Here is a 13,410-nt window from a genome sequence, read left to right as displayed (position 1 = left end):
TTTAAAGGCGCCAACACGTTTACTGTGTTTCAAGCCACCGGTCAGTCGGGGGGTGCCCTTCAATGGGATCTTGCAACGGAGTAAAAAGTGTTCTTAGTACGTGGGCTTGGAACGAGCGACGCCAAATCCCCTCGTGAGACAAAGACGCCATATCTAAAACGTAGGATGGCCGCGATCTGAGGGGGAGGAATTCAGGAAGGCTCCCACTTCCCCTTCTTCCTTTAACCCAGTTTTGGGGGAAACTAAAGTTATTATCATTATCATCACTTCGGAAAAGGGTCAAGAACCCGTCAAGCTGCGCATGCAGATTTTTTTCCTCTGTCCTACCCCCTCAAACTGGGCAAAATAAAATTTTGAAAATCCTAATATTATCCCTGATGTTAAGATTCAAGCTGTAGTTCCTGAACGGCAAAACGGCAGGGCCCCGATTTTTTATGCTGTGTTTTTCTGTTTAATCGGCAGGTCATTTTTACCAAACACTTTTTACCTTACTTGTTCTGCTCCAGTGGCGTTCCTTGCTGATTCCAGTAAAAAATCACAAAGTATAGTGAAGTTTCCGAATAAATATCGACAACACCTTCCAACATTTAACCTTCCAACCTTCCAACAGATGTTTAAGGCTCAAAGTGTAAAAACCTTCATACAGGCACTTGTTTGTTGTCCACTTCTCCATTCACGGTAAGGTGCAATTGGAACTAAGTTGTATCAAATAGTTGATGCCATCACGCTTTTAAGTGCACGTGTCTATCAGGAGTGGTGTTTATCAGGAGTGGCCGTAGGTCGGGGTATAAAGCGAAGCCGCTGCGTATCGTCGACAACCGAGATGAGAACGTACTTCGCGTCGAGAGATATGGTCTTTCCCTCCTCGGGAAGCACAGTGAACCTCTGAAGCACAGTGGTCGCGTAGAGAAACATTTCCATGAGAGCCAGCGTTTCACCTGGACAAGCCCTCCGCCCTGAAAAAAAAACGAAGAAAGTTATTTACGGTCAATTTCGCTGCCCACAGAATGCATGAGATAATATGAAAAGCTATGGCCGTGAGACTAATTGATGGGGCTTTAATTAATAGGATGTGTCGGAAGGTTCACACACGAATTAAAACTTTCAACTAAAACAGCATACTCAAGACGGCACCGTCGAATTATTAAAGCACTTCAAAAATTTTCCCCCAACAATCACTCTTCCCACTGTCATCTTCACTGCTTACTAGATTCCACAAAAGAAACCTATTATCCAAGGATTTGTCGCGTCGCATGCATTGGTCAAGAGTACGAAAGGCTTCGCGCAGCATGCTACAATTTGGCCTGCCTTACTTTCTTGTGGGCTCATCCAAACGGTTCACCTTGGCTTTCTATGCATTTAATGGCTCCTTCGGAAAAGTGTGGAGTTCCTTTTTTAGTATCAAATTATACAAATACAAATACTACCCATATTCCTGGAAATAGTTTTTCCGAAGCACACAGCCGGTGCCAAAATTCTCAGAATGTTGGTTCGCCTAAATTTCACAGATCCACAGCACGAAATTTGGACTTGAGACAAAGAGGGGTGGCATGAACAAGCGTCTCTCGTCCAAATTTCGTGCTTTGCAAGTGTACAAAGGAGCACCTGCTCACCCGAAAGTCCTTATTAATTAGTCTTAAAAGCCGCAAATCTATTGGCCTAACGTTTATTCAAAGCAGGCCAGTAAAGCGCGCGAGGAAGAGGTGTTCCCGGACGAATGTGTTCCCGGACGAAGAGGTGTTCTCGGATGTTCCCGGACGAATACCCCGAGGCCCTGTGCAGTGTGTGCAAGAAGGGACCGTACAACAGGTGGCACGTTATGTGGGACTGTGCCACCGGACCGGACAGTGCCAGTTTCGAGATGTATCCAGCGAAACTTCAAGGAGCCATCGAGTCAGCCAGCAAGATGGATCAAGAATGGGCCATCCAGCAAATCTTCACCGCGCTTGAAAGGCACGGGCTCCCAAAAGGAGCAAGTGCTCAGTAGGGCTGCGAAAGGAGATGCAACGCTAGGCCGCGTTGAGGCGGAGCCGTGAATCGGCCCCCGCCTACTACAGGATCTTTGTCATAAAGTCTTTTCTAATCCAATCCAGTAAAGCACGTGCTCGACATTATCTCTACTCTTCTTGAGTACATCGTCAATATTTCTTTAGAATTTCAGTGGTTCGCAGCATAAATTTAGCCAGAAAATGTATCCGTGATATACAAAACCTGGCAACATAAATACGTCCCGAAGAATTAAGGGGGCAATATATGTCCTCCCAGTAATCGCCAAGTACTTTCTTTCCGAACAAAATCTTTCCTAAACAGAAAATCGTAGCCTATTTGCAGCATTGCCCGTAAAGGTTGCTCAACGGAATCCACACTGCTATTGGAGAAACAAAATCCTTAAGAAATCTGCAAGAAAACAAATGTACGCCCGGAATCTTCGTAGGGCTATTATGAGCTGCTCGATTCTCTCAGTCATTTCGTTATCCTAAGAAACCGTAAGTGCTACGGTATGCTGCGGGGTGTATACCTAACTCACAGCTCCAACCAGAAAGCACTGGCCGGGAACACGCGGTAGTCATAAATGGGTACTCATATCCTTTCAGAAAATCTTGTGGGATGTGTTTGGCCCACTTTTGTTCAGTGTTTATCCGTACGGCATTTTGTGTACTGATGACTGTGAATAATTATTGCTGTACGAAGACGACCCCTATAGCTTATCTGTTAACCCTGACGACATTACTGAATAATTCAGGCGTTCTGATGATGTTATATCTGAACTGCCACAGCGGAAAGAAAAATGAATTGTAAGTTTACCTGAAAAACAAACGCCTAATATTTACTTCAAAACCAAGTAACACCTTACAGGCGATTTGATTTTAGGTACGCGTCGTGTGTTTGTGGGTGGGTGGGTGTCTGTCTGTGTGCGTGTGTATGTGTGTGCGTGCGTGTGCATGTGTGGGCGTTTGTGTGAGAGAGTGACTGAGGGAGAGAGTGTGTGAGAGAGATAGTGGGTGAGAGAGAGAGACAGACAGACAGACAAACAGAGAGAGAGAGAGAGCAAAACTAGTGTTTTAAATAGGTCGCTCAGTTACCATGGGCAGTACCGATACCGGAGGCATGTATCTGGAATAAAGTTATTTCAAAACTCGTGTATACGCTTTTTTTTTTTTTTTTGCTTATCGGCATTGCACAGGGAATTCAAGGCAGTCTCACCCAGGCTGAAAGGAAGGAATGCACGCGGTTTCTCGGCCATTTCCAAGCCGTCAGCCGTGAGGAACCGCATTGGGTCGTAGTGGGACGGATTGTGCCAATGAAACGGGTCGTTGTGAAGGCTCCAGAGGTTGGCTACAACGAAGGTGCCGGCCGGGACTTGGTAACCGCCAATCACTGTGTCGCAGCTTGTGCTGCAGCAAAAGAAGAAAACAAGGAATGTTAGCTGCAAAAAATTATGAAAGATTCCTCCGAAGTTTGCTCAGGGGAGGCACACCCCATATTTACTTATTCATGTAAAGACATTTCCCGTCAACAGCCTTTAGTTTCGTTTGATAAAACAAGTCTTTAATTCTGACCAGAATGAGTGAGTCTATTCCCATGAGCCTGAACATACACCGACGCATCCTTGGACCAAACAAATGAGGAGACGGGGCAAACGGGTACTTTTGGTTTATATAACTTCATTTATGGCACAGGTCATGTAATCACCTTAAAAATATTGACCCTTTCCTGCGCGTTTCTGTGGCGAGAAAACTCCTTTGAAATATTCCCTTTCCTTTGCACTGTTCTAACCACGGTTGAGTGACCTCAGTTGGGACAACATAGTCGCAGCTCAGTCGGGCGGAATTTCACTGTCGATATAATTACGAAATAAGTGAAACCAATGTTTATAGGCATGAGACAGCATCTAAACACCATTTGGGCAGCTATGACCCCTACATGTAGTTCTCGAGATGTCCACTAGAAGCGTCTGGTATAACTTTCTTCCCACTGTTCAGGTGAACAAAAGCATTAGTCCAAGAAAAAACAGCCCCGACGACGGGACTAAGCAAGAAAAGACACAACAAAGACGCTGCCTTTTCTTGCTTAGTCCCCTCATCCGTGCTGTTTTTCCTGGAGGGCAATGTACAAACAGGTCCTTCAGCAAATTTAACCAATTTGAAAAGCTCTAGTCTTTCGCTGAATAGCAAAATAAAGAGTTGCATGAACTAAACTTACAGACTCAGCCAGGTAAAAAGTTTCACAAACTCGAATGTCTCGTTAAGTTAAGGGTGGAAGTTTTGCTTGCCCCCGGGTCCCGGTCACACCGACACGGGCTACACTCACGCTCTTTGTATGCCGATAGGCGCCGTGGTCCTCCAGCGCAGCGTCTCGAGTATGGAAGCCATGGTGAATGGCATGCGACGCCTGTCCTCCCACTCGGGAACGCTGTGGCGGCCCACGACGTCGTCGATTTCCCGCTGGACGCGCATCTGCAAGTTGTCCGGGTCGCTGGCCACGATGTACAGGTACCACAGGATCGCGCTTCGCACCGTGTTATTGGACGCGCCGAAGATGTTGATCGTGTTTCCTTCCAGGTACCCCACTGCATTGCATGTCACATCACTTCGAAATGACAGAATGCACTATTTAAGCCAGTTCGCTTTGAGGCCAACATGAAGGGCTTGTTAAGAGCAAAGCCCTTCATTGGATACCTTCAGAACTCTTATGGTGTTCGCGTGGCGAGGGACGCAGCTCTGTCGTTTAAAGGTCTGCGTCCCTCTGTAGAGGGACGCAGCTTCCGACGCACCTATAAAGAAAAGAGAATCACCCGACCTACCGACTGACTGACTGACTGACTGACTGACTGACTGACTGACTGACTGACTGACTGACTGACTGACTGACTGACTGACTGACTGACTGACTGACTGACTGACTGACTGACTGACTGACTGACTGACTGACTGACTGACTGACTGACTGATTCATCAACGCCCAGCCAAAGCTGCTACACCTAGAGATTTGGCATTTAGGGAGTACATTCGTGTCATGACTATAGGGGCCAACTAAGACCGGATTTAACGACATTGTACTCCTAAGCAAAGAAAAAGTGGAAATTGTATTTTCGTAAATTCGTCATTATCTCGCTCACCCATTCACATATCGAAGTGCTTTTTGCTGATATGTGTAGCCCTTACTAATATTTAAAAAGGGTTTCGACCTGATTGATTGTGCGGTTTAACGCGCCGACGCAACGCAGGCGATGAGGCGCGCCGTAGTGGAGGGCTCGGGATTAATTTTGACCACCTGGGGATCTTTATCGTGCGCCGGAATCTCGTACACACGGGTGTTTTTGCTTTTCGCCTCCATCAGAAAAGCGGCCGCCGCGGCCGGGAATAGAACCCGCGACCTCGTGCTCAGCAGCGCAACGCCTTAGCCAAGGGTTTCGACCTAACCACACTATTGGGGCGATTCTGCATTTCGGAACAAAATTGGTGTTCTTAAAAACTATGCAATAAATGTTTCACTGATAGAGTTATTAATGTAGTTGTGGCTAATAAATGTTAATAATAGAAATACACAAAACAAAATTTAAGGATTTCGCCCTGCGACGCCGGTAAGAGAGTGAAAAGAATTTTTTTTAAATGGCACGCCTGACGAGCTGATAAGGCCTAATGGTGATATCAACGCCTAGCGAAACTGCTCATTCAAACGGATTCAAATTTTATGAGCACATTCTGATTATATTGTAGGAGCTGGATATTGCTGCAATTTTTACACACTGGAGAGAGTGTAAAATTACACACTGGAGAGAGTGAAGGGCGCTGAAAATTTGTCATATATTTTTTTTATCGCAGGCCAGTTCAAATATTGAAGTGGTTTTTGTTAATATAGGTAACTTATGCAGGTATCTAAACGCTGTTTAAGAAGGTTTTTTTTTTTCATTCACAGCTCGCGAGCGTTCCTAATTGTGTACCACTTCACGGTGAGCTGCCTAATTATGACAAGAAAAAACTTAACCGGTGTATGCCCGTTAGTGTCAGTGGTATAGTGGCCCACACGGGCATTGTCGGGTACTACCGCTAGTTTATCATAAAACTGTGACTGATGAGTACCCTTCATACCTACTGGGACCACACTTTTCATGGTTGAGCAGCTGTTTGACCGCAAAATCTTGGTACAGTTTGTTTCAAGAGAGTTCCAACAAAAGACGTGTTGCAGCCTTTTCCCGTTGCCACACGCCCCATGTAATAAGAGCCCATGTTTTTACAGCAGGCGGAAGTTCCTAATTGTGTGCAAATTCACGGCGATCTACCTAATTATGGCAAATAACATAACAGGTGTTATGCCGATTATTGCCATTAGTATAGTGGCGCGCCCCCGGGCATCGCCGGATACTACCGCTAGTGTTAATATAAAAGGCATTATCATGACTTTCTAAAATGATGCCTTCGTGAGTTCAAGGTAAAACTTCAGCTCTGGCCCTCTTTCACCTCATGCGGTGCGTAAATATAACACGATTTCACTTACGGCCGTAATGGGAGTCCAGGCCTTTGTTCTCTTCAATCTTCCTCAGATAACCGTCTATGAAGTCCCTGTCCATGTAGGCCTCCATGTTTCCTTCTCGTTCACGCACTTCCTTTCTGCGGTGAAATAGCTCGTGAACGTGTGCTGCATATAGAGACTACGGTTGGAAATTCATCTTTGTCACCAGTTTTTTGTACCGATGACGCAAGTATCGTCTGTTGCCAATTGTCCGAAAAGTCGAAAAACTTCCGCCGTATGTAACGGTCTGCGCCCCTGTCTCGGACATCTCGTCGTAACTGTTGACCGAAACAGAGGCGCAAACCCAGTCGTGGGTCTGATGTCTTTGTTACCTGACCGTGTTTTGCCTCGAACAATAAAACCTGGCAGCTTAGAGAAAAAAGCAGCAGAAGGGCCCCGCACCACTATATCGGGGCTTGCTGATTCCGGCCTTGATGCTAGCAATTTTACAGGTGACGCTAATCCGGTTCCGAGAAATGCTTGGCCCTGTGAAGCGACGCAAGCAGCGGCGTATGCGGGATTGGATTTCGTTTCAGAAGGGCGGAAGCCTCCCAAAGGCCAACAGAACGAAAAAAACACAGAACCCGCAACTAAGATTATTCAAATTAAGGTTTAAAAACTTCGGGTTGCCGCCACACTCAACATGATTTTCTGATTGCTTTGCTAAAGTTTTCCCCACTGGATATTCTCGGTAGTCCCTATTTGTTGACTGACAGAGTTAATAGTCAGTGAGGGGGAGGGGAGGAAGCCTTGCGTGGCTACCTAGTGCCCCCCCGCTTTGGGTAGGCCAGTACACGCAAGTATTTCTTATATGTCAGGCGGATGAAAACTATTGATGGCAACGCATTCATTGATTGGGTTTCTGCAGTGAAGTGCACATCCTGATTGACCCATCGGATTTTTCAACCACTACAACTGGTGGCACCTGTCAGATACGCTCTCAATCACACCAGCTTGGAGGTGCCTTTCAATTTTTTTAAACGCTTTCAACGCTGAACAAATGGTAAACGGCGCAGCTTCAGTTTCGTAGGCGTGACGAACGAGGGCACTATTACATTTTAGACGGAATATGGGTAAGTTACAATATATCCTAGTGTTTCTTTTTATTAAAATAGGGCCCTGCATATAACATCGCCATTTCATACGAAGCCATAAGGCCAGACTTGTGTAGGTGTGTGTGTGGAGATGAGGACCTGGAAAGAGTTCTTAGGCGCTACCTGAAACTTGTCAAGCAAAAGCCTCCACACCATTTTTTGTTCATCGACCATACCTTTTTTGTACCTTCGTTAGCTAATCAGTACACACAAAGATGACACAAATCCAGGTTTTTAAAGTGTGCATACATAGTGTTCCAATAAAGGGAACTCTCCTAATGCAAGCGAGGCACATACACAAGCTTAAATTCACCTATTTTGAGATTGTCCCTCGAATACTGCAAATCGTTTAATTTCGAACCTATTTATGGCCAAAAAGTTTTGTTCCTTTCCTTGAAACGAAAATCCCCGTTTAGCAAATTCGCATTTTTGCATAGAAAGGCTACCTGTGGTTATGATCAAGGTGTACAGACCTCACCAGGAGCTTGAACTGTTTGAAAACGTAATCCATCGCGTCTATCTTCGTGTCTGGAATGTAGGCGGAGAGGACACGGAGAAACGGCAGGAAATCCATGATTGAGAAGAAACTTCCGTGGTGCAGGAATTTCGTCAGAAGCCCCTCCGTGAACCGGGATCTGGGGTCCCCACGCTCATAACGCTCTCCGAATATCAGCGCAGAGATATTGTTAGCCACACTGGCCGTAAGGGGTTGAGCGATTACTGAGGGCTGTCCTTTTTTGGACGCCAAAAAATCGCAGAAGCTCTCAACTTCCTCCTGGAAAGAAAAAAGGATAATATTGGATTTATTTTAGTTGAAAGTTAATGTGCCAGAATATTTTGAGGGGTGCAGTAGACTGGTATTTGCTTAAATATCTGTTATCTTTCTTACGGCCGAAGTTCCTGCAGGTTAGCACTTCACACACACACACAAGCACGCACACACAAGCACACACACGCACGCACGCGCGCGCGCGCCAGCAAGCACGCACGCACGTACGCACACGCACGTACGTTCGCACACGCACGCACACACACACACACACACGCACACGCAGGCACGCACGAACACACACACACTCGAACACACGCACGCACGCACATGCACATGCAAATTCACATGCCCACGCACGCGAACACACACGCACACACACGCACGCACTCACGCACATGCACATGCAAATTCACATGCCCACGCAGGCACGCACGAACACACACACTCGAACACACACACGCACATGCCCATGCACATGCACATGCAAATTCACATGCACACGCACATGCCCACGCACGCGAACACACGCACACACACGCACGCACACGCACATGCACATGCACATGCATATGCACACGCACACGCACACGCACACGCACATGCACACGCGCGCGCGCACACACGCACACACACAGAGTTCATGGTTACAAAAAGTATTTTAAAGCCTCCAACTCCCCTTTAAGTCATTCTAAATCATTACGAGCTCCTCCTAAATCACTGTAAACTCGGCATTTATCTTTATGCTATCAGTCTATTCGCTTGTTGGCGTGCTGGCTATCTCCAGAGGCTTTGTTGTTTGCTTGTTCAAGAGAAGTAGCCGGTTTTTATATAATATTGAACTGCTAAGGATGTCGCGAAATGCATTGTGGTTAGCATTACATATGTGTGAAGTGTGAACAAGTTTAATGTTAAACTCAAGGTATGGCTAATTAGGTGTTATTTCACGGAAGAGAGAAAATGAATCACAGAAGCGCTTGGAAGAAACTGAAAGATGCTTTGTTCTTTGGAAGCGAACCAAACCAACCAACATCAGCCCAACAAACCTCATGGTTTATGACATGATATAGCATATAAAATGCTGTGACGCGCACACACAGCCCACAGCCCTGTGGTGTTTCTTTGCTGAAAGGCAATTAAGTTGCATGTGTCACCCATTGACCATTACTTAAGCCGGTTTCTGTGCACGCCTACATACAGAAAAATAAAGAGCGGTGCTATCTTACTTGCATGTGCTCCGCCATTGACTTTTTCGCGAAACCTAGGTTCCTCAACACGTGGAAGCAGTACCTCCGGTTCACCAGCCACGGATATCCATTTACGGTTCCAATACCTGCGTGGAGTAAGAAAAGCTCGATAGGTCTGCAGTTAAAGTACGCGCTGCCGCTGTTCCGATGAAGAACCATTACGGCACGAACAAAAAAGATGGTATGGGATTAGAGAATGTGCTATCTGGAGTGACAAATTTTTGGCAGCAGTTCAAAAGGACTTCTATATGCCTTCTTAAACAATCTGTGTATTTTACGTACTTTTGCATATGTGTAAAAGCATGTAGTATTTGATGTGCATGTGCATGTGCGCATGGTATATTTGTGTTTGGTGTGTACAAATTTATACATAACAAGGTGAATTCCCCGTACTCTGTTAATATGTATAGATACGATCTTGCTCTTCTGATGTTTTTTTTTTTTTTCGTTTTCTGGCGTGTTCATCCGCGTCCTTCCAGCTTCTGATCCAAATTGTTTTTTGTTTTCATTCATGAATTGCTGTATACCAGTTTCTGAACAGATATTTCGTATCTACCCCCCTGCGGCGATAGCCCTAAAGGAGCTGGTGTGTTCAAATCAAATAAATTACAAAATGTAGTTTTTCCGTTGAGAAATTCAGTACATGGGTGTAAAGTGGGTGCACTAAATTACTGTTCATAGTCTGAGTGGAGGGAGCTTTTTCTTCAGATGAGCTAGAACTACCCCGCCATCCTATTGACCGAACTAAACGGTTATTTCTTTTTTTTCGAGTATTAGCTTTGTAATGATACATACTGTAATAACAAGCAATTTTTAATTGGGAAAAACAAACTGCCCAACCTGTAACTCCGAGGTAGCGAAAAACAAAATCTTCAGGCCGAAACAGCACGTCGGGATTTGTTAGTCCTTGGCGAATTGAAGCGAGGTCGTTGAGAACCACCACGTCTTTAAAGCCGAGCCGAACCCTGCGAATGCCAAAGTACAGTAAGAGACAAAAAAAAATCTAGCACACTCTCTTTCCATGCCAAAACCACCACGTTTTGCCTCGGGACGTATAACGCTGTGCAACATGCTTGCTCATTTTAGCATGCATTTGGTCAAGGGTTCTCGTTAGCCTAGTCCGGAACAAAACTGAGTTTTAATTGGGTTTCTGAAACATAAATCGTAAAAATATTAGCACCGCATGAAAATTAGCTGTAGCATATATAGTTTGTTCCACATCTACTGTAGTGGTTGGGGGTTTCCGCTATGTAACAATATGCGCCTGTCAGACCTACTCTTATGGCTGTAATGTCATATTTATCTTTACTTTCAGGGAGAAACTCTACGCTGCGGTCAACAAGGGCGGCGTAGAAAATTTGCCGTCAACAGCCATTACTTTCCGGTCAAAACGGTGCTATTATGCGCAATTGCGTCTACTGAGCGTCGTTGTACCTAGGCAAAGAAATTACCTACCTTATAATAGGCCCGTACTGCTCGCTGAGTTCTTTGAATACAATATGATATGGCTTCCGTATAAACGGAAGGTAGCCCAGGATGGGCAGACCTGTCGGTCCAGGAGGAAGCGGATTTTCATTTCGTTTTCGGCTGTTTGAAATCAGTCTCTTCAGCATAAGAAGTCCGCATAGGATGACCGTCAGCAACAGAGTCACCACTGACAAGCGATTCGCCCACGGCAGTGACTGAAAGGCGAAGATATTTGTTCAGCACATTTTTTTTGTTATTACGCTTAACGATTTCTAAGTGATGACAGAAATAACAGATTGAAGATTCAAGATAGAGTTCTCTGTTTAGACCCAACCGGATTCGTTGTTCGCCGCTGAGTTGGTATACTTAAAGGGACACTGCAACACTTTCGATAAACGCTTTCACTGTCTCCTTCGCGTATGGAAGCACAGCGAAAGCTGAAGTTATCACCAGTACGGAGCGGCACTGCGTGATCTGCAAGTCGCACCAGACACGCCTTCCGTTTCTGCTTTGTTCTTGTGGCTTTTTTTTTTTTTTTGCTATCGAAAAGCGTTCATTGCTGCAAGTGAAGGAAAACCCAACAGCCGCTACGTGGCCTCAGTGAAGTAATTCGGCCGTCGAGAACGTCAAGACCGGGAAAGAGAGAAAAATCTTTTGAGCGAGTTTCCAAGTTATCTGATGTGCATAGAGCAGTAGTTTTTGGCTGAGGTACTTCGCGACCCCCTAATCTAAGTACTGGGTATGTTGGGTGACTGTGTTCTGCAAGCATTTGGGATTTTAAAAAAAAGTTGAAAAAAATGTTGCATGGTCCCTTTAAGATCACCATGACAATGTGGGGAGTGCGTGTAAGCCTAACCTCGGAAAAATATTACGCCTAACCCAAGGTGTAAACAACAAGAGAGCAACATATACCGTATAACCTTAATGAGTAAGTAGCCCATGCCCATATATATGAAAGGTTTACGCAAAAGAATTCCGAAGTGTTATAATAAACGCCAGTCTGCAAGGCAGTCGAAACTGTTGATTACTCGTTTACGTTATGCACAGAAGGAAAAATGCAAGTGAAATTAAATCAGTAAATTGAAATTTAGTTTGTTTGCTTCGGCAGACAAACTTATTCTCCAAGCGGCAACTTGTTAGCGCATGCCCGAATTATTTAATGCCCCATTTTTATTGATGACGCACTCAGCTGAATGAAGAATTTTTTTAACACCCGGTGCGTCGCCAGAATCTCTAAAGGGCAACATCAACTCAATCATACACGACACGTAGACGCAACACGTGTGTAGCTCAGAAAATGTACTCACGAGGAAAATGGAGCTTTGAATAAAGGCTTGCATCCTGTAGAAGCTCCACTGGAGAAAAGTACCCAGTCCAACCGTCTTTGTAGTGTGCTTCTTTGACTGCACTTAGGTCAACAGGCGGCAACAGCAGCATTTCCGGCTACTGAGAAACAACTTGTTATCTTGGTTAGCAATATACCTGGAGACTCTCACCCGTCTAACCACCAAATGACCCAAATACAAATGTAGAACACAAGAACGTTGCGTTATCTCGAGGTTGTTTCTACCGTAGACTCGTAGAATTCGTTGCACAAACCGTTGACAACCTTTACGCGTTTTCGTAACTTCGGAGTTTCAAGTAGCGCACTCACCCTCAATCTCAGAAGACGAAAAACACATTTCCCCGACCCTTGGGCAATAACACCCTATCTTTATTGGCACTTACGCGACGGCATTAGCTCGCACAAACTGGTCCAAACACGTCCGTAGAACGCAATTAAGACACGTCACAGGAATAAAATGCGTCCACCATGCACTCGTAGAACGTTGGACAGAATGTCGGCACCTTTTTAACACCTCTTCATAACTTCAGCGTTTGAAACAACGCCCTCATTTGCCAGCTGTAGTTACCCTTTATTTTTTCTGGATAGCCGTTTCTTTTGACGACGTCGTGGAGAGTACAGTTCACAAAAACTGCAAAGTTTTTTGCATAAAATTGTCAAGCTAACGGCCTCAACTTCTACATTTTTTGTCGTCGTTTATACGGACTGCAGCGATAGGTGAGATATGACGTGCGCCGCAGGGAAGATGTATGGATTAGTTAAGACGACTGAAGCATCGCTAACGTGAGCTTAAATGCTGACACTAGCACGTCTTTTTGTTTGTTTGTTTGTTTGTTTGTTTGTTTGTTTGTTTGTTTGTTTGTTTGTTTGTTTGTTTGTTTGTTTGTTTGTTTGTTTGTTTGTTTGTTTGTTTGTTTGTTTGTTTGTTTGTTTGTTTGTTTGTTTGTTTGTTTGTTTGTTTGTTTGCTTTTCCCC

The 13,410-nt window shown here is 45.0% G+C and overlaps 1 protein-coding gene across 1 annotated transcript; it reads right to left on the bottom strand.

The window, feature by feature from the left end:
- Window positions 1-606: 606 nt before the first annotated feature.
- Window positions 607-12,710, bottom strand: LOC144174468 (cytochrome P450 2F5-like). Its single transcript, XM_077703185.1, has 9 exons — window positions 12,398-12,710; window positions 11,079-11,305; window positions 10,464-10,588; window positions 9,603-9,709; window positions 8,081-8,382; window positions 6,499-6,611; window positions 4,312-4,570; window positions 3,205-3,395; window positions 607-956 (listed from the first exon to the last, which is right to left on the bottom strand). The coding sequence occupies exons 1-9, from the start codon at window positions 12,428-12,430 to the stop codon at window positions 748-750; spliced, it is 1,566 nt and encodes a 521-aa protein (XP_077559311.1). The 5' UTR covers window positions 12,431-12,710; the 3' UTR covers window positions 607-747.
- Between the last annotated feature and the right edge of the window lie 700 nt (window positions 12,711-13,410).

Source organism: Haemaphysalis longicornis, unplaced genomic scaffold (assembly GCF_048455015.1).
Source record: "Haemaphysalis longicornis isolate Haplotype H1 unplaced genomic scaffold, Haemaphysalis longicornis Haplotype H1 scaffold_3, whole genome shotgun sequence".
Classification (NCBI taxonomy): Eukaryota; Metazoa; Arthropoda; class Arachnida; order Ixodida; family Ixodidae; genus Haemaphysalis; species Haemaphysalis longicornis.
This window is presented reverse-complemented; position numbering and strand designations above follow the sequence as displayed.